The sequence below is a fragment of the Daphnia magna genome, linkage group LG6 (assembly GCF_020631705.1).
Source record: "Daphnia magna isolate NIES linkage group LG6, ASM2063170v1.1, whole genome shotgun sequence".
Lineage (NCBI taxonomy): Eukaryota > Metazoa > Arthropoda > Branchiopoda > Diplostraca > Daphniidae > Daphnia > Daphnia magna.
The window spans coordinates 1,438,211-1,458,932 of NC_059187.1; the positions used below are offsets into that span (position 1 = coordinate 1,438,211).

Genomic DNA, 20,722 nt, shown 5'->3' on the forward strand with positions numbered 1-20,722 from the left:
AGCGCAACAACTTAATTTAGGGTTTTTAACGTTTAAATCAAAAACTATAAAACCAATAGAAAAACAAACCTGATTTTCGTGATTTTCATTCAATTCTGAATCGAATTCATGTATTTTAAGCAAAATTTGAAATTTGGCCAAAAATGAAAAAGTGGGAAGGGTATACCTATAGCCTTCCCACTTTTGTCAAAATCGGCCAAAAACGACATCTCTTGAAATTATCCAAAAATCACACGGCATAATCGAAATTAAACGCTGATTTCGATTTAGTGATTGGTTTTCGCATTATACCAGCTGTTTCAAAAATTAACGAAAACAGTGCTGATAGCGCAACAACTTAATTTAGGCTTTTTAACGTTTAAATCAAAAACTATAAAACCAATAGAAAAATAAACCTGATTTTCGTGATTTTCATTCAATTCTGAATCGAATTCATGTATTTTAAGCAAAATTAAAAATTTGGCCAAAAATGAAAAAGTGGGAAGGGTATAGCCTTCCCACTTTTGTCAAAATCGGCAAAAAACGACATCTCTTGAAATTATCCAAAAATCACACTGCATAATCGAAATTAAACGCTGATTTCGATTTAGTGATTGGTTTTCTCATTATACCAGCCGTTTCAAAAATTAACGAAAACAGTGCTGATAGCGCAACAACTTAATTTAGGCTTTTTAACGTTTAAATCAAAAACTATAAAACCAATAGAAAAATGAACCTGATTTTCGTGATTTTCATTCAATTCTGAATCGAATTCATGTATTTTAAGCAAAATTAAAAATTTGGCCAAAAATGAAAAAGTGGGAAGGGTATAGCCTTCCCACTTTTGTCAAAATCGGCCAAAAACGACATCTCTTGAAATTATCCAAAAATCACACGGCATAATCGAAATTAAACGCTGATTTCGATTTAGTGATTGGTTTTCTCATTATACCAGCCGTTTCAAAAATTAACGAAAACAGTGCTGTTAGCGCAACAACTTAATTTAGGCTTTTTAACGTTTAAATCAAAAACTATAAAACCAATAGAAAAATGAACCTGATTTTCGTGATTTTCATTCAATTCTGAATCGAATTCATGTATTTTAAGCAAAATTTGAAATTTGGCCAAAAATGAAAAAGTGGGAAGGGTATAGCCTTCCCACTTTTGTCAAAATCGGCCAAAAACGACATCTCTTGAAATTATCCAAAAATCACACTGCATAATCGAAATTAAACGCTGATTTCGATTTAGTGATTGGTTTTCTCATTATACCAGCCGTTTCAAAAATTAACGAAAACAGTGCTGTTAGCGCAACAACTTAATTTAGGCTTTTTAACGTTTAAATCAAAAACTATAAAACCAATAGAAAAATGAACCTGATTTTCGTGATTTTCATTCAATTCTGAATACAATTCATGTATTTTAAGCAAAATTTGAAATTTGGCCAAAAATGAAAAAGTGGGAAGGGTATAGCCTTCCCACTTTTGTCAAAATCGGCCAAAAACGACATCTCTTGAAATTATCCAAAAATCACACGGCATAATCAAAATTGCACGCTGATTTCGATTTAGTCATTGGTTTTCTCGTTAAATTAGCCGTTTTAAAAATTAACGAAAACAGTGCTGTTAGGGCCCCAACTTAGTTTATGGTTCTTAACGTTTAAATAAAAAACTATAAGACCAATAGAAAAATAAACCTGATTTGCGTGATTTTCATGCCATTCTGAATCGAAATCATATATTTTAAGCAAAATTTGAAATTTGGCCAAAAATGAAAAAGTTGGAAGGGTATAGCCTTCCCACTTCAGTGGGACCTGTTCAAAAGTAATGTAAAATTCATATAGAGCAAGTGATTGACGCGTACCCCCCTCCCTATTTGTGAACGCACTCTTGCGGATTTTGCCATGTTTGTTACGAGTCCGTTTTTCCTCTGAGGAATCCTTATAGGGAAAAAAGGGGATCGCAAAAAAAAATTTGTGAAACCTTCCCAATTTACCAAAGGATACTAGCAATAATTTTGTGTTAAAGGTAAATGAACTAGCTACATTTTATATTAAATTAAGGGTATTTAATTCTAGAAAACAGCTAATTTTTAATGTTTAACGGTATTGTTTACAATTTTCATTGTCTTAGGCCCTGGGTATGATGACACCCTTTTACAACGCAGCTCATTTTTCCTTACACATAATGTAAACAATACCGTTAAACATTAAAATTTAGCTGTTTTCTAGAATTAAACACCTGTCCGTTGCCAGGCGACGTACAAAGCCCCGCCTTGAAAACAACTTCGCGGCCTGATTTTTCCCTATCTTCATGACCGACGCGCCATCTCTCTGAAAAAAAATCTCCCTAAACTTCGAGTCGCTCTTAGATTTCTCCGCGTTCCTTTATCGTTGAGCCGATAATTGACACGACCCCTTCGTTAATCTCCGCGTTATCTCCTCTACAACATGACGTCAAGTTTTGCGCCACAGCATCTAAAATAAGAAAACGTATAAAAGATACGTACGAGACCCTGAAATCGACTCGAATGGGCCGACTTAACTGCTCCGCACATTCAGCCGATAAAAACGGGGACTTGACCGGGAGTTGCTGCGTTATTTCCTCTACAAAAGGAGACCAATCTCAGCGGCACAGCATCTAAAATAAAAAAACGAACGAAAGATTAGTGTAGACACCCCTGAAATCGCCGCGCCATCAGCGCCATCTCTGGGGTAAAGTCTCAGAAAAAGTGTCGGTCGATCCACGGGTCGTTGTAGAAGGGTAGGGGTGCCTGTATCAGGGGGTTGGGAAATGCGAGTTTTGATAGAATCCCTATCGGGAAACTACTAGTTGCAAGACGAGGTGCTAAACATTTGTAGCTAAAACTGTCGTTGCTCGTAGGGCCAGCCTGTAATGTTGATAGCAAGAAAAACACGGAATAAAAGCTGCAACACCCTAATGCATACAAGAAAACATTTGAAATTGTTAGAATAATACAGCTAATTTTTTACTTTTAGCAAATTGTCAAGAAAATATCCAGGAAGTAACCGGAAGTATCCAATATTTCCGGAATTAGTGATCCCATAACATAACGAGTAAGATTTTTGTGATCCTTATCAAATTTGGGGTTGGAACGATGTGTTTTTAGCCAAAAGTTGGATTTGGCCAAAATCGTGATTTTTCATGAACTTAGTTCAGGAATTTTTTTTGGTCTACTTCACAGAAGTGTATGACCAAAGATTTCCGACAGCTACCGATAAATAAGTCTTGCTCATCCGGAAAGACAATCCGAGGGAATAAAATGCCGTCGTTGGACTCCATTGGACTCAAATAAAATTCGCAGTGCATGCTTAAATTGTCTAACCTGCATAAAATAAAATTACCATCGTTATACAGTATATATGGCTCACTATAGTGGAGCTGTAATAAAAATACTGCAAAAATTTTCCGCTTTTAAACAAAAAGTTATGTACTTGGGGGGAAACTAGAAGAAATTTAATAAAACATTTAACACAGCTAAACCCTAAAGTTTAAACCTTCGGCACAGAAAATAATGCTGAGCTCTGCTTCCTTCTGTGAAGCGGACTACGGCCGTGTAATAAGCATGGTTTACCTTCTAATCAGTAACTAATCCTTAAAAAAAAATCATTTAGGCAGACAAGCGACAAAATGCAGTTTTTTTCGTGGCTCGAACGAAGCCTTGCACAGATGCACCGAAAATTTAACTATAGAAAGCTATGCACGTTGGCTGGCGCAGAGAATTCTACTTTCTCATCAGTGGTTTTAAGCTTGGGGGCATGCCGAATACGTGTTCTACTTGGACTCTTAAACAAATTCTGGTTTACTATTGTGAATTTTTGAACTTTTGCGGCTCCTTTTCGCCAATATGTTAACCGATCAACGTGAAAAATGTAAGGCAAATTCAAAGTTCTGCACCTGAGGAAAGCTGAAGCGGTCGAAGAATCAATAGCTTGCAGCAGGCCCACAACCGCGTACAATCTCACATGGAAAAGCCAGAGCAATGGAGAAACTTTGAATATCGCCCAACTCTCTCGGTTTCTTCTGCAGAGGGCGTAACCTTTTCCAACTAGGTATAAATTCTTCCCAGTATCCTGGTTTGTGCATCAGTCAATTTCTTGAGCTTAACACTATCACAGCTCCAGTAAGGAAAGCCTAGTATTAAAAGAACACAGAAATATTACTACTTGTCGACATGAAACTTATTTCCAACGTAAGTTACGTACCAGTTTGTTTCTTCTTTTATTTAAATCATAGAACAACAATATCTGAATGATAACCTGTTTTCAATTTAAATTCCAAAGCATCTGTTTCTAGTCTTTCTGGCTCTTTTGGCAATAGCAGTCACCGGGCTTATAGGCAGCCCCTTACGGTTGAAAAGCAGCCAACAGACCGACATAGAAAATCACGGCAAACTGAGCGACCTGCGAAATAAAATAAAAGCACGTGAAAGACATCATTATAACGGGCATGACGACGGATATCATGCACCAGACAAGCACAATAATCTTCAATTGCCATCAGCTTTCGAATGGCCAAAACAACAATACGAATCTGTCGCAGCCTACAATCCGTACAATTCTCAGCCACAAAAACCTTACTCGTCTCTACATACTCCAAGTTACGACCCGTCATCCTTCATTTATCCTCTAGTGTATTATACCGAACCACCTACTCACGCTGCTTATACGCCGCCATTTCTCTCAACCCCAGCCTACCCACAATCACCTTTTTCCCAGCCATCCACGATGATGTCCCCTATAGCCCTGAATCAACCACACAGTACCCTCAACTTTACTATAAAGATTTCAAAAAAGTGCCAGAAAATTATCGAAGACCGGGACACACTAATTTTAAAAAAGTACCTGGAACCAATATTGGTGGTAGTGCAGAGTTTGCGAATAATGGCGAATTTGAATTTCCCAAATTTCAGGATTTTTTCCAGGATGGTCTAAATAAGTTTCAAAATTTTTAAGTCAAACAAAATCGCATTTATAACGTTATCATTCAACGAGTGGCAGGGCTATTCGGACATACCGAGCAATTGTAAATGGCTGAAATAAGAATAAACAATTCAACGAAACCGATCACATTTGTTAATGGAGTAGAGAAAGCGAGATCTAAAATATTTGCTAAAAAGAAATTTACTCACGAAAGAGGCCGATGATGGACGGTTGTTAAGTTGTCAGCGCTGTGCTTTACTGTAGAGAAGCACATCAAAATTTAACTATTCCAACCACATGTTTTTTTTTTTATGTTATAAAAATCTTGTTTCACTCAGTAACAACGGAAAAGTCGTTTTATTGGGTTTTAAATCGACACACGTTGTTTATTTAACCCATGGATTTTCTAAGGCAACCTTTTGACGGTGATGGCACAACCTGTCTAATTTTTCACAATCCTGGGAGTTAATAGCACGTGCACGTGTGAAGGTAGGCTAAGTTCCATATGCTAAGCATACCCACATACTAATTTTCCTTTTCTGATCAAATGGACTACAAATATTTCAGGAGAATTACAGTCACAAGGATTCATCTTATAAACTCTATTTTGGAAGATTCAAATTATCTAGCAAACAATATCTTGTTCAGATAATAGTTCTGAGACTGTTACCTGCAACTGTTTCCAAGTTGAATCCTTTCCTTTACTCTTGTTATCGAAACCTTCTCCAAAAATTGTTTTGTCTGAATATAATCCCATGAGTGTTAGCTGTAATTTGGATGGGCTTCTGTCATCACAATGAATTAAACCTATTATTTATGTAATCTCAGAATGACAGTAACCTGACAATCAGTTTCTAATCATCCAGGTGCCAAGGATTTCCACCCTAGGACTATACCAAAGCAGAATAATGACAGAAAAAAAAGATCATTTCCTACTTTTCAATGAACCAATGCCAGAAATGCTCAGCATAGCCAACATGTTGGGTCCAGGGTCCTGTTAAACATCAACAGCCACCATGTTTAATATTACAACAACCTCATACTTCCATCATAAGGATTCCATCATTGACTCGGCTTTTGGAAAACTGGTTGTGAAATCTGATGTCCCTCTCCCTTGTGGTGTGGAGACTGCATCATGATAGGATATGAAATATGCTTCTAAGGGAAAGACAGGTTCAACAAATGTCATTATAATGAGGATATGTTAACAAGATTCATCATTAAACATAGAAATTTGATGTCGTGGTAAATGGATAAAATCTTAACAAGAAATTGGAAATAAAAGAGCACTCATACTTTTGAATTCTTCAGTTAAACCTGGTTGAACTTGAACCTCGTTGAACTTGAACTTGAACTTGAACGTGAGAAGGGATCAGCATGGTTCATTTACTCTTCGCCAGCATGGTGTTCCATCAAAGGCAGTCGGAATCAATGAGACCTGCGAATAACGTCATCTAGCGTCGAACTTTTAATGCGCCGTTGCCGGAAATTGTTTTTATTTTTACGTTGAAAAAAATTTCAGATGATTTGAATCATGAATTATTCCCTGACGAATTTGGTGCAGGCCTACTGATATGCAAATAAATCGCAAACAATTTAAGCTTTTGCTACACTGGAATTTGTGAAGATGTGCTGTTTGAAAACACTTTTATCGTTCCTGATAGGTAACTGGCTAGATGACTATGTATAACGCAAAACATTTGTCCATTTTGCAATATAAAGCCAGAGTTTTAGAAACCTGGTACAGCCACTGCAGGGGAAACACCCCCCTGTCGAATTTTTTCTTTTCCAAAAGTGAAGCTACTATCGAAATCGAAAAGCGCTAAAATATCGATTTGACCATTATTTTGACTGCCATCTGTTGAGTTGTTCTTCCGTTATACATAACGGAAAATGTAATCAGGAGCCATTAGAGAGATAAACTAGTTTAAATATATAGAAATAGCAAGTAAACATTGTAACTTATACTAAGAAGAAGTTTCCCAAGTTTTGAAAATTTACCAACACACCCGCCACGGCGCTTATAACAATGGTCAGACTCGGGAAGACGGGAACTCTACCCATAAGCGTGGCTGTACCAAGTTTCTATGACTCTGATAAAGCTGTCACTTGTCATGTCAGTAGCCAATTAAGCCGAAACGGTGATAACCCGTTGAAAAAAAAAAAAAAAAAAACACAATTTTGGGCGTGGTAAATGACATGTCAATGCACCTCGAAGATGGGGTGGAAGAAATGAACTCACAACACGAAAAGTTGCAAACTCAAGGGGGAGGAAATGAGGGCAATGACCGAAAGGTCAATCCGGACACATCGGCCAGTCTTGCAACAAGTTGTTCTAGTCGTATCATATCGAAAGTTATGCATACGTGATTAGAAATAGTCTAGAAAACGTTAAGCAAGCACAAAGAAGAATAATCGACTGTCCGATATAACTGGACACCCTCTTTTCTCCTGAATATAACATTCGTATCCTAAACTACACCTCCCAAAACCACTTCTGTGTCCTCTTCATGGTACGTTGACCTTTTGATAGAGGCTACATTTCGTAGAAATGAATGCAAACTTGTTCAATACAAGTATCCTAGTATAAAAAGGGAAAGGTTTTTCCTGAATAAGGCACAGTCGACTGAAACAACTCCTTTGACACCAAACGTCGTACCTTTTTCGTTGAGTGACATCAGACTCTCCATTTTGTTGTAAGTTTTCCTTCGTCCTGTTCAAACATGTCTAACGTCACTGTATTTTTTAAATCTTCTTTTGCACTAAACAGAAAGCGAAAAACACACCCTTTTTGCAACAATGACTCTGACATCTCCAGTTTGCTTGTTCTTTCTGCTGCTGTTGACAAGTATCGCTTGCATTTCTGCCGATGATTCACAGCCTCGTCAGGTGTACAATTACGGAAACAACGGCCAAGTTATTTGGATGTGGAACTGTGACTGGGAGGGTAACGACATCGCACAAAAGCCGAGCACCGGAGAGCAATGCGGCGGCGTCTGCATCGCCAATCCTCAATGCAACCATTTCACATATTACAATGGCGTCTGCTACATGAAAAAAGCTAAGCTTCCAACCTCTTTAAATAGATTGACAGGAGCCATCTGTGGATGGGTTAGAAGTCGTGCTTGATCACACGTCTGACCCAAAGTGCAAGCAATTATTAATTGTGTATGATATGTAGCATGTGCAACAGTAGGCTACCCTAAAAATGCCGACTACATCAGACATCATAAGTGCAGGTCGGCTATACTCGTTCTGGAATTGATTTGAGATTTTCTATGGCTTTCGCCAATAAATTCACCAACTATTAACATGTGATTTTAATTATGCTAGCTAACACGAAAACATGAATATGGAATGACAGTAATGCAGTACAGACAAGTCTTGTGATAAACGGGCGTAGTCAAACAAAAATCGGGAAAAAAAGAAAGAAAAAATCCTAAACAATGTTGGAACTATGACCAGGTTGCGTCTCCTCTCGATCTTTAATTACGATTTTGTTGTTGTAGCTGCTAAAATATAGACGGGTTCTACGTTATGATACAAGCACATCATTTTGTCATTAGAGAACGATTTAAGGAGAGACAATTGTGCACCGACACGAATTCAATGGTGCACAAAACGAAACGTGGGTTTCGGTCCTGGAGGGATGTAGATGTACTGTCTGAAAAGGGAACACATGACCAAAAATTCGCTGGGATCCCTCCTTTCCTCTGGCCCATACGTTTCCAATTTGTAAGTATCTGCAGGTCCTAGTAAAGACCTCAAGTTCCCCACAGCACCTTGGCCAGCTTGCCCGTCCATGTTTCCTAGAGGTTAAAATATAATAATCAAATTTAGCGAAAACACGATGCACTGCTTTATTGAAACGCTCCAACTTACGGCAATGCGCTGATGAGACGACAAAACAGAGCAGGATAACAAAAGGACTTGCCATTTTTCAATAGTTAAAATTCTTCGGTGGAAAATTTTCCAAAGTGCTGTATTATTCAGCGTTGTTGCTAGTCGTTATCGACACCTAAAGAATGAGGGAAAATAGTCGAATGGCATGCTTTATATCGGCGTTATTCAGGAAACGCTTATGTGACATGTCAACAACATACTCCAAGGCATTAAAAACGAGTTTTTGAACCGACCTTGCATAACGAAGCGTCTATTAATAGTCTGCACATTGGTAGGAAATGTTGAACCGGCTTGAATTTGACTTCTTCCAGCAGAAAGTCCTTTCCCGAAATGAAAACAAGCGCCACATCATCTACCTTGAAAGTTATTGTGGCTGGCCAAGGTCTCTCGTTTCAGGGTTCCAAAACATTAGACATCTAGTGCGACTCGGATTTTTTTAGACGGGCAAGGCTCTTTTTCCTTTGTCAAACCTCTTTTGCCCTTCTTTAAGAAAGAGGGTTATACGACAGGCATTGCAGCTCCTGTAAAAAATGGTCTGTTAAAATACTTGACCATTAAAGCGTTAGAACGTAAAGAATAAAGGCGGAATGTTTCACAGACCTTACGAAATTGTTTGATCTGGAAAATTGGGCATTCTGCCATCAAAAGGACTTGGCCGTCAGTGATTAATCGGTTGCGTGCATGCGCGAGGACGTACACGTGTCGATGTTATGGCCACATTTTAAAATCCATTTTCCAATTGTTTATCTATTCTTTAAAAAACGTTTTTATTTTGAGTTATTAAACGCAGAAAAGTTTTGAAACTTAACTTATAATAATAAAACAAACAAGATTTTTATAGGCAATTATTGTTGTGTAATTTACTTTTACAGCAATTTACTAATGTAAAACCGAAAGAAGATAAAACAAATTAATGCGACGATCCAAATGAAAATCCAAAATGACGAAACAAATGACAATCCGGAATGACGATCCAAATGACTTACTGAAACTCTTCATAAAGTAATACATCGCAAAACTGGCAAGAAATCCTTTGGAAAAAAACAACCTGATGAGCTGCGTAGACTTGAAATCGAGCCATTCAATGGAATTCCCAGAAACGACATCTCTTGCGAACTGCTTAAAAAGACAGCTGCAAAGTTGATCAGGACTGAGAATCGAGCCACTAAATGGAATTTCAAGAATAGCAACTCTTTCGTGGTTGTTTTTACAAATTCATAATTACCAGTTCGTTGATTTATTACTTTATAAAGAGTTCAGTAAGTCATTTGGTTTCATTTCCGTATGTCATTTGGTCGCGTTTAGTTGTTAATTTCTTCGCACGAAAACAGGGTATCGGATTCTGTTCTTGAGAATTCGTCTTTCCGCAGCAGCCGCAGTTTTCCTTCGCATGTCAGCTCGAAATTCTTGCATAATTATTTCATCCTCTGCGAGCTTCCTTGCGGTCATCTCATCTATTTCCGCTTGAATTTGGTCCATACGGGCTTTCTCCTCATCTTCGAACTTCTTTTTAGCCATCGCTTTTTCATTCATGGCATTTTTTATCCAAATTATAATGCCTTCGATTAATCCTGTAGGCTTGACGGTTTTCTTCTCTATCTCTGGTTTCATACCCGAATCACATCTCTTGTACCCTTCCGTATCATTCCTATCCGTATCAGTGTCCACTTCGTCCTCGTATCCATCCGAGCAATGCTCGCATTCTGATCCGGAGTCAGAGAGTGATGTAGATGAATGTGGGTTTTCAGTGTCGGATTTTGAGTTCGACTCTGAGTCGCCTTCACATCCATCCGTTGCAACATCCTCGTCTTTTGCATCGCTCTTATCGTGGAATTTCTCAATCGCAGATGGTGGCTGGATTTTGCGTGGAGAAGCAGCGCGTTCTATGGCATCGAAGCAAGCCAACAGTTGCCTTTGCCGGGTCGGATGAATCGGGTCACAGTTTTCACCTGGTTCGGGTAGTAATAGCGTCTTGACAAAGAGATGAAGCTCTTGGACTGTTTGTTCATTGACATCTTGGTCGACACGATGGATTAAACTGTCTGCACAGTCGGTGATCCAATCGTCCGGTACTCCAGGCATTTCCCTCTTGAACATGGAGGCCATAAGTTTGACGTTGTTTGCTCTTCTGCATTTCACCAGGGCACGTTCCTCGCCATCAGGATATGGAGTATTGAATTCATCGACGCACAGCTGGAACAGACGGCGGACAATGTTCTGGGTCCAATCTTTGTCGTTGCCCTTCCTCAGTCGCTTAAATAATTTAGCGTACAAGTGCGAAAGATTACCATCTTGTAGAACTCGTGAGAAGACAAGGTTGACAAAATCTTCTTCTACTTCCTCCTGATGGAGTTCGTGGTAATTCATCAGCACTGTAATTCCGGTGGTTACATTTTGAATCGACTCCTCAGTGTTATGCAACATATCTAGGAAATGGTTCAGTTGGTTCCACCATTGCAGGCGGGCAACAAGACGAGGGGCAGTTTCATGTTCCATTCCGTTTTCCCTTAAAGCGTTCATCATATACTTCGTGTGATCATCCATCCGAAATCTAGTGGATTCAACTTGGGGTCGACGAGACGGACCTCGTGACAATCCCCGTAGTCGCAGTCTACCGTCGGAACGACGCGCCGGGTCCTGGTGGATAATGATGCAGAAACCAATAATGATTCCCACAAATCCTACAAATGTGAAAGCCGGGACGAGAAAAAACATGCCCGTGAAAGAGAACATTCTTCAATCGAGTAGAGAAAGGCTTCGGTGAATTTGCTGAATTAATATGCAATAACAAAGTTTGATGAAGGGAAATTCCAGAGCTTAAGTAGCCTTGAGGTATCGACTGCGGAGTTGCAACTAGAAGTTCTTCGAGTTTCGATGATTAACTTAGTTAAGTTCATTTGTTATTAAATTGATATTAGGTTAACTAGATTGACAATCATTTTTCCAATATAATTCAATCAAAACAATTCTAAATTCTTCATGGTGATAATGTAAAATTTGATTTCAAAGTCGGATTTCCAACCCGACATCTGATGGCATCAACTAGCTTCCAATAACGTCAATTTGGCCTGATTTTCCGTAAATTTCTTCTTTAAACGAAATAGATTTCTAACCGATAACACCAAAGGAAAATGTTGATAAAGGTTGCAGAAATCATTGAACTCAGGCCGTAAATACCTTTCACTCTTCTTATTGTCGCCGGGCTTGAGATCAGGACAACGAGCCCCTAAAAACTTGACCTTCCCATAAAAAAATAACCTCTACTTTACTTTCCAATTTTAAACTGTTTGTTTTCTACTGTTCCGAGACTACTACTGGTCATGGCCTTGAAAAAGGCGAACCTTCACGTATGAAACTATATGAAGCCCCGAAAATACTTTTCAAAGCATTACCTGCACTGCAGTAAAAGCGTGACCATCTTCTTGTCGTCTCCGGTTGACGATCAACAACTCCAGCGCCATGAAAACTAAAGTAAGAATTTAAGTTTAATTCTTATTTTAAATTACAGACAAAATTTTAAAATTACGGGATGAATCCTATTTCAGGCCACCTGGATTTTGTATGTTTTAATTTGGAGCGTTCATGCAAACGTTGAGAATGACATGCAAATACAAATTTGGAGCGTTCATGTAAACGCTGAGAATAACTCGCAAATTCAATCGATTGAACAAGATGCGGAAGACTGGAACACTGGAGAAGGTGGAGTCAAATGGCAATTTAACTGCGATTTTTTTGGTAATGATATTCGACGATTGGCGAGTACGGGAGAACAATGCGGTGGACATTGCATTGCAAATACAAGGTGCTCCCATTTTCATTATTCCGACGATGGATTCTGTTACTTAAAGAATCCATCCATCGGGGTTTCCCGTACACCGCATAGTGGTGGAGTATGTGGGTTTCTTCCCTGGAGATCAAATGTTGGTAATGAGTGAAAATAGTAATGAATTCCAAATGACATTATTGTTATGAATACCTGTAATGTCCACAGGAAACGACTGGAGAATTGGCGCCCGTGACGTCAAATGGCAAATAAATTGCGATTTTAACGGCAATGACATTCATAAAATCGCGAGTTCCGGAGAAGACTGCAGTAACATTTGCATCGCTATGCGCCCATGTACCCACTTTCGCTACTTTGACGGATTTTGTTACATGAAAGCGGCACCAATAACAACTGTTCGCACACCAACCAACGGGGGAGTTTGCGGTTATATTCCCTGGAAATTCGATCCTGGTAAGACACCAAAAACATGAATTCCTTTTCCTTGTGTTAACAACTGACCTTTTGTCAGATCGAGACCATTGGAACCCCGGTGGGGATGGAGTCAAGTGGCTTTTGAATTGCGATTTTTTCGGCCATGATATCGGGAAAATAGCGAGCACTGGAGAACTATGTGGCGGCCTCTGCGTCGCTAACCCCGAGTGTAATCATTTCCGTCTTCACGAAGGATTTTGCTATTTGAAGAAAGCTCCTTTATCGACTCCCCGGACACCCATCAACAGCGGCATGTGTGGCTTTGTTCCTTACAGGAATTTTAACGATTCCATAGCCACTTGTCCCAAAATTGACGATTTACCGTCAGAATGCCGTCCAATCAAAGACTGTGCTGTTTGGTACGATCAGATTCTAACTATTCCGGGAACAGCGTGTAAACTATCAGATGGAAATCCAGGAGCTTGCTGTCCAGATCTTCCTACAAATAGTATGGACATAATCAAATTCAACTAAAAACATTTGAATTTTTTAATACCTAATTTTCAAAGGTTACGGGCCGCCTCTGCGAACAAAATTCGGTAGAATTGGTAAAAAATATGGTTTCAATTACAACATTAACACGCCATCGATGAACCAAGCAGCCGAGGCGAGTCGATTACAAATGAGTTCAATGGGCGAGATTGAAAAACGACTCACTCAAAATAACATTCTAGTTTTACCTGGTTCGTCTCGTGCTATTCACGCACTTGTTTTTGCAACAACTGCAGAAGCTGAAAAAATCAGCCGAGAGGCAATCATCGGAGCTTATACAGCCAGTGAAATTGTCAAAAGGTTTTTACTCGTCCAATCCCTAAAACGGCAAACAAATAAGTTATTAAATATTTTTATTAATTAGATTTAATATTAAACCTGAGAATGTTGCGCTGGCATTGAACCAATTTAATTTGAAGGACACAATTTTATCTGAGATGTGCCCCACGGATTCCGTTTGTAATCAAACAACAATCGACTCTCGTTACCGAACGCTGGAAGGGTCGTGCAATAATATCCAGCATTCATCCTGGGGCAGGTCGCTCACACCATTCCAGCGTCTTGCTCCCTCTGCTTATGCTGATGGTACCTTTTTTAAAGAAAAACATCCAAGAGTTGGTAACAATAATGCGCAGATTTTAATCAAATTTTCATTAGGTGTCCGTGTGCCTCGACGTGCCAAAAGTGGTCGTGAACTTCCCAGGTAATCACAAGTTTTCCATAACTCTCAACTCTATTAATATGTTGTGTGCTATGCATGAATTTTCAGTGCACGTTTGATTTCTACCACCGTCACTCGCGACGTGGACGCCCCCAGCGAGACGGACACGACATGGGTTATGCAATATGGTCAATTCCTTGATCACGACTTTACGAGAACTCCTGAGTTCAGAATGGGTACGATTCACAATTGTGTTTTGACTTTCAAAACTTAATTCTGCTTTCTTTTCACATTTACAAATAGCTAATTCCAGTACAATCCCATGTTGCATGCCAAACGGAGGATTCATTGACAAGAATCTCGTCCACCCCGAGTGTTTTCCCATTGAGATCCCGCGAGGCGATACTTTTTTCTCCAGGTTTGGACAGCGTTGCATGCCCTTGGTCCGTTCAGCTCCAGGACGGAGACCCGATTGCAGCTTAGGTTGTGCCGAGCAGGTAAGGACCTAAAACTCTTCCCCCCCCCCCCTACCTTTTTTTCATTATCGCATAGTACACCACAACGGTTCGCCTTATTAATCGATTGATTTCGTAGATGAACCAGTTCACCCACTATTTGGATCAATCGAATGTCTACGGATCTGATGATAAATTAGCCAACGAACTGCGTACGTTTCAAGAAGGCAAATTAAAAGTGACTCGCCGAAGTGATTTGGATTTACTCCCAGCCGATGACGAGTCCAAAATGTCCTGTGCGTTATCCAAACGAGTTTCAGGAATTGATCCACCAAGCGACGTCAAATGCTTCAAAGCAGGTAACTTGCCTGTTAAAGAAACATGTTCCAGAACTATAATAATAATTTTTTTTTAAATTTCAAAAAGGTGACTCGCCTCGTGTTAACGAACATCCCAATTTAGCTGTCACGCACATCGTCTTTTTACGGGAACACAATCGTCTAGCTGAAGAACTCGCCCGTCTCAATTCGCACTGGGATGATGAGCGTCTTTATCAGGAAGCCAAGCGGATATTGACTGCGCAAATGCAGCACATTACCTATAACGAATGGGTTCCTATTATTATCGGAAGGGAGAAAATGCAACAGCTCGGTTTATTGCCATTACAGCGAGGCTTTAGCCAAGATTACGATTCCAATTTGAATCCCACAATTTTTAACGAATTTGCTGGAGCTGCTTTCCGATTCGGCCACACTCTAATTCAAGGAAGGCACCAGTAAGTTCTCACACATTCAAATATAAATGTGAATTGTTTAACAGGTGTGATTTCCTGAATATAGTTTAACGAACGCAAGGGGAACAAAGGAAAGAGACATTTTATTACGTCAACATTTTTTCAAAACGCAAGAGATTTACACGCCCGGAAATCTCGACAAGTTTCTTATCGGATTGGCTACCCAACCCGGTCAAAAACCTGAACATTATTTCAGCAAAGAGGTATATTCATTGTGAAAACGTGTCTTTACTACGATTATTAACATTGTTTTTCATACACAGCTTACTAATCATTTATTTGAAGAGGAAGGCAAGGGCTTCGGTTTAGATTTGGTTTCGTTAAACATTCAACGCGGTCGCGATCACGGTACATGTCCGTTTTACAAAATAATATAATCAATTTTGTAAAAAGGATTTGGTCACTTTGTTCAGGTATACCTGGTTACAATGCATATCGATCCATGTGTGAACTAAGCGCTGCGAATAATTTTAACGATCTTTGTGATCTAATTCCCTCCTCGGTTTGTTCATAAAAAGTTGATTAAAACGCACCCAAGGTCATTTTACTGAATTTTACAGATCGTTGACCGTTTCGAGAGGTTGTACGAGTCGGTGGATGATATCGATCTGTTTATCGGAAGCATTTCTGAACGATTAGCTAAGGGAGCTGTGGTAGGTCCCACGTTTCAGTGTCTGATTGGTGAACAGTTTTTAAGGCTAAAACGTGGTGATCGCTACTTCTACGATCTTGCTGGCCAGTCTGGTTCATTTACTGAAGGTATTTTTTAGAGTTAACATTTCATTGACAATCCAATTACAATTTACTTTATTTCATAGAACAATTAAATGAGATCCGGCGAACTAGCTTTGCTCGTCTCGTCTGCGACAACAGCAATGTCCGCTCTATTCAGCCATTAATCTTCAAATCCAAGACTGCCGTGTAAGTGTTGACGCCATTAGTTGAAATCACTCATTAGCTAATTAGTAAATCCTAATTTCAGAAATCCTATCGTGGATTGCGAGTCATCTTCAATACCGCGGGTCAATCTCCGTCCTTGGCAAGAAGTTTAAAAGAACATCCTAAACTGCAAAACGGAAATAACGCAATTCCTTTTGGGTGTAGTCTTTTTTAGTATTCATTTAATACAAGCCGCAAATTTTGAAAAATATTTAGGAGTATCCGCAGGGTAAACGTCTCTTTACAGTGGCCTGCCATCAAGGCTGTGGCTTTCCACTCCTACATTAAATTAGAAACCGGATGCCATTTCGTGTTCGATTACCGCCGCCTTCCGATTTCTCTTCCCTCTATGCCCTATGCCATCCCTCATATAAACCTTCATCCATGACGTCCATACCCATTCCTATGTTTCTTAAAAGTATACACAGCTCAAACGAACATGCAATTTTCGTAAAACTAAGCATTGGACTTACCAGAAATCAAATGGGCTCCCTTTCTGTGACGCGGGGAATGAAACTTGAGGACGTGGGAAGACTTTGAGCGCCAAGTTCGTTGGTTTTGTGCACGCGTGCGTTAACGTAGTTAATGTTGACACTGAAAAGAAAAGTTCCTGACAAACTGGCTAGGCAAATATTTAACTTTTGAAAACTTACGCAATATTTTTGCGAAATAGCATCGAGGAGCATTGAGAATGTCACCCGCCACACCCTACACACAAGAAATTTCCAGTCGTCGGCCAACGAAGATACCAACATAATCAAATCATGTCGGCCGATTATCAAAGGAATCTAAGATAGTAAAAGAAAATGTAAAATTTGTTGAAACCGTGAAAATTGGAAATTAAATAACTATACCAGAGCACTAAAAACAGATAGGATGTCCTGATGTCGTTGGCACATTCTTCTGTTTGCGGTTGAAATGCTGTTGTCTGTGTAACCAGATTTAAAATTACCCTTGAAAATGACCTAATTCAAAAGTGGACAACCTGATCAACTAGCCTACAACGAGCGGTTGAGAAGTTTAAGAGTAAATTGAATCTAGTACCAAAGGCATTGCCCAGGCGATCCCAGCCCCGGGTGATTCAGCACAGTCTGACTTTGAAGTCATGCCGTAAAGGGACAAAGTTTATGGGAAGAAAAGTATCCTTATGTCTGTGAAACAAACACGACCTCGTCTCCTATGCAGAAACACACCAAGCAAAGGTATCATAACGCCCAAAACGAGTCTGGGGTATTCAGTAGTTTCTGCCAAGTCTGAGACGATAAGAGTCGTGTCAGTTGGTCAATTTGTATCCACCCAAGTTTCTGGTTCACACCAAGTAGAAACAGATTTTCATTCATCAACTGCTGCTCCAGCCTCTGTCCAAACAGCTACTTTTGCTTCAGACAGAAGTTGCTAATCCCTCTCTTCTTTCTAAAACCAAACTTTCCCAGACAAAAGGTGGTAATAAAATTTGTCAAACAATGTTAATCGGATAAATCCCACAAATCAAACAAGTCCAACAATATGTTAGAAACTTGAGATTCAAAAGACCTTGTAACTCTCTCACTTGACACGAATGGTTTGACATCTTAATAAATTATAATATGACTGTGAAATGTCCTATTACCTATGTGTAAAAGTAGTCCATCAAGGCTTCATGCTAGTACATTTACCTCGCCATACTTTCAATCCTTGCAAAGTAGACCTTGGAATGGAAAGGTTAAAAGATCCAATGTTGGAAAAAAAGAATTGCACAACTACGCCATTTTCTTTTCTACCACATATGATCTCCCGGGACGCCGACGGAAACGTATCCACTAAGCCACCAACAATTTACTATAAGACAGTTAGCATACTAATGAAAATAATTTGGTTTCCATATGCTACCCGATTACCCCACCCGTTAATGACAATAACGAGTAGGGGAAAGACTCTATTTTGTATTGTAAAAATTGTTCTACTTAGCCGGGGGATAGGGGAGTCTACCGATAATACAGTCTACACTTTTTTCCAGACATTTAATACCTAGGGCAAAAAAAAATTGTCTGGACTGACATTACCCAACCCCCCTTATGATGATTTTGCGCCAAGACCGCCCTACCTTTCCTTAAAAAGTTAAACTATTAATATTTTCTACCCACAGATGGCTTTTTCAAAATAAATCGGTGTTCACCTTTTTGTGCAGGATACTGTACCTTCGACTATTCTTCTAGGCACTCCAAAAATACAATTAATATAATCGAAATTATACCTTTAAGTATAAATTAAATAACCTACATTAGAAAAATGTGTTAGTTTTTTAAAAACGTCCTGTGCTTTCCTTACTATAAGACCAATTGCTGTGAGAGAAACGTTGAGATCTTGTGTTTGTGATCCAAATTTTCCGGTCGTTTCGACTGCTGAAGGCAGGCAGTTCCATAGTAAAACAGGGAGATAATCCCTTACCACCAACTGTAAACACTGGAACGCGGAGCGTAGTGAATTTTCTCTTCATGATTTGAAATCCAAGCAATGGAAAATAAGAAAAATGAGCCTCAACGACAAAGAATGCCATGTTCATTGTTACCCTTGAGAATTGTTGATAGCTCCTATGATATTAAGAAACAAGGGCCATCCAAAAGAGATTATGTCACCAGAGCTGTGCAGCAAATGGAGCACACAATCAACTTGCTTTTGCCGCACGTCTGCAAAACTGGTACTAGACAGCTCATTTAATGGCGATATCATGATACATTATATATTAAAAGCGGAATTTGTTCTTTGAAAGTGATTGCCATCGTGATTGCACTGCTCATCTCAAATAAATTGTTTTAAAATCAAACAACGACAATTTAATTATTATGATTATATTCTAAATTAGGGCTGCAAACAATGGCGAATCGACCAGCCAAAATGTAAACAATCTACGTCCATGGAGCAGTTACGTTTGCGTCTCGTAAAGACGCAAACGTAACTGCTCCAAAGAACAAATTCCGCATTATATATTAATAATGTGGAACTGTCTAGCAGAAGTGGAAAGTTAAAGACTTTCAGAAATTCTTGGACCATTTTTATTTTTTTTAAATTATACAAACAATTTTAAATTAAAATCCAAAAAATGAACTTTGCATAAAAATTAATTCTACGCACGATAAAAATTTTTCTAAATGAAAAAAAAAATTCAAACACCTTAATGTAACAGTTCAAAAGGGGTAGTCCCATAAGAGCCTACGTTAAAGTAGGCCCTCTAGTTACACACCCGGCCAGAGTTGCCAAAATAGACGATTCCAATTTTTGTCCTACTTTCGCCCTCCCGAGTACGCGTACCATATAACTCCTATACCATGGCGATATTAACAACGTCTGCAATCTCTGTCTGATTAATAACGGATAGAGTTCGCTATTCTTCAACTGCCTAAACACAAATAGCCTAACTGTTTCGGATAGTTACCTGGTTTTCTTTTAAAGGGGTAGAATATTCATATTGAATTGCTTATCTAACTAACGTAGTAATGGCCCCTATTCCCCATTCTCTCATGTGGTTAAACGGGTGGATGATGACTTCCAGCAGGTGATTTGTAAGAGGACGCCAAAGAACTTCTACCCTGTCCAGATTTACAAGACCAGTTGCCAACAGTTTTGCTACGGCAAAAAGTGAGGGCTCCTGCAGTAAATATAGAAAGAGTTCAATCTATTAGAATTCAATCTACTTTTATCCAGATTGAAGTTAAGTACAAACCCTGTTAGTAAAAAAATCTGGTTAAAAAATCTCAGATAAAATTAATTAGATTGAAATTATGCCTGTTTGAGAAGGTACCAAACTCTCGTGTCAGTTTATCTAAAAAAGCAAAAAAGCTGAAAAAGTAAAAAAGAGTATTTAAAACACGTTTTGTACGAGGAAAACATAATATATGAATATGAAATCATGATGAACATGATGATATCAGAATATAATTATACCTTTCTCGACAAGTTTCCCAGCCGAATCTATAAATTCCATCGTTCTCTTCACGAGCAGTCGGCCCTTTTCTAAAAGTAATATATTTATTCATTTTAAATGACAGCAGGCCGCCATTAAAAACAAAAATGTCAACAAACGAGAAAAAAAAAACAATTGTCGGTTCAAATGCGACGGCGGCTGCTGAGATTTCGGGGGTAGGGCTCGGCCCCGCGACGATCGGGTACGATTTTGGCCGAACCACGCGGTTCCTTTTTTTAAAAAGGCCAAACCGGTGCGGTTCGGTTTATCAATTTTTGGGAACCGATCGCACCGCGGTTTGTTGAGTCACACCGCGGTTCTTACGGGTCACACCGCGGTTTTAGGAAAAACAACAACACA

At 39.2% G+C, this 20,722-nt stretch overlaps 3 protein-coding genes and 2 long non-coding RNA genes across 19 annotated transcripts; 2 read left to right on the forward strand and 3 right to left on the reverse strand.

Moving 5' to 3' along the window:
- Positions 1-2,720: 2,720 nt before the first annotated feature.
- LOC116925666 lies at positions 2,721-8,527 on the reverse strand. Of its 14 annotated transcripts, none has more exons than XR_006648022.1 (9): positions 6,427-8,527; positions 6,218-6,359; positions 5,858-6,079; positions 5,592-5,706; positions 5,131-5,523; positions 4,844-4,929; positions 4,205-4,402; positions 3,897-4,133; positions 2,721-3,324 (listed from the first exon to the last, which is right to left on the reverse strand). It is a non-coding gene; the product is annotated as an uncharacterized LOC116925666 (long non-coding RNA). The 14 variants fall into 14 exon arrangements; XR_006648030.1 differs by adding an exon at positions 5,016-5,032 and having other exon boundaries at positions 5,131-5,179; positions 6,218-8,527; XR_006648025.1 differs by having other exon boundaries at positions 5,131-5,363; positions 5,440-5,523; positions 6,218-8,527.
- LOC116925664 lies at positions 4,061-5,061 on the forward strand. Its single transcript, XM_032932389.2, has 2 exons — positions 4,061-4,191; positions 4,283-5,061. The coding sequence occupies exons 1-2, from the start codon at positions 4,174-4,176 to the stop codon at positions 4,931-4,933; spliced, it is 669 nt and encodes a 222-aa protein (XP_032788280.2). The 5' UTR covers positions 4,061-4,173; the 3' UTR covers positions 4,934-5,061.
- A 1,090-nt stretch (positions 8,528-9,617) lies between the features above and the next one.
- On the reverse strand, positions 9,618-12,512 carry LOC116925663. The gene is made up of 3 exons (XM_032932388.2): positions 12,351-12,512; positions 12,217-12,290; positions 9,618-11,505 (listed from the first exon to the last, which is right to left on the reverse strand). The coding sequence occupies exon 3, from the start codon at positions 11,366-11,368 to the stop codon at positions 10,133-10,135; it is 1,236 nt and encodes a 411-aa protein (XP_032788279.2). The 5' UTR covers positions 11,369-11,505; positions 12,217-12,290; positions 12,351-12,512; the 3' UTR covers positions 9,618-10,132.
- LOC123466328 (peroxidase-like) lies at positions 12,145-16,633 on the forward strand. Its single transcript, XM_045175005.1, has 17 exons — positions 12,145-12,295; positions 12,370-12,748; positions 12,816-13,061; positions 13,120-13,530; positions 13,592-13,874; positions 13,939-14,159; positions 14,232-14,277; positions 14,344-14,471; positions 14,539-14,732; positions 14,830-15,049; positions 15,117-15,465; positions 15,530-15,686; positions 15,747-15,831; positions 15,897-15,985; positions 16,044-16,242; positions 16,302-16,404; positions 16,466-16,633. The coding sequence occupies exons 1-17, from the start codon at positions 12,284-12,286 to the stop codon at positions 16,533-16,535; spliced, it is 3,192 nt and encodes a 1,063-aa protein (XP_045030940.1). The 5' UTR covers positions 12,145-12,283; the 3' UTR covers positions 16,536-16,633.
- A 3,109-nt stretch (positions 16,634-19,742) lies between these two features.
- Positions 19,743-20,489, reverse strand: LOC123473724. 2 transcript variants are annotated; one of them, XR_006648016.1, is made up of 4 exons: positions 20,344-20,489; positions 20,123-20,238; positions 19,835-20,047; positions 19,743-19,755 (listed from the first exon to the last, which is right to left on the reverse strand). It is a non-coding gene; the product is annotated as an uncharacterized LOC123473724 (long non-coding RNA). The 2 variants fall into 2 exon arrangements; XR_006648015.1 differs by having other exon boundaries at positions 19,745-20,047; positions 20,344-20,488.
- Positions 20,490-20,722: the final 233 nt, after the last annotated feature.

Coding starts and splice junctions, on each gene's coding strand:
- LOC116925663 (XM_032932388.2), bottom strand. CDS start 11,368: ATGGATGATCACACGAAGTATATGATGAACGCTTTAAGGGAAAACGGA.
- LOC123466328 (XM_045175005.1), top strand. Junction 13,875..13,938: donor GCCAGTGAAATTGTCAAAAG/GTTTTTACTCGT, acceptor TTTATTAATTAG/ATTTAATATTAAACCTGAGA. Junction 14,160..14,231: donor TCCCTCTGCTTATGCTGATG/GTACCTTTTTTA, acceptor AATTTTCATTAG/GTGTCCGTGTGCCTCGACGT.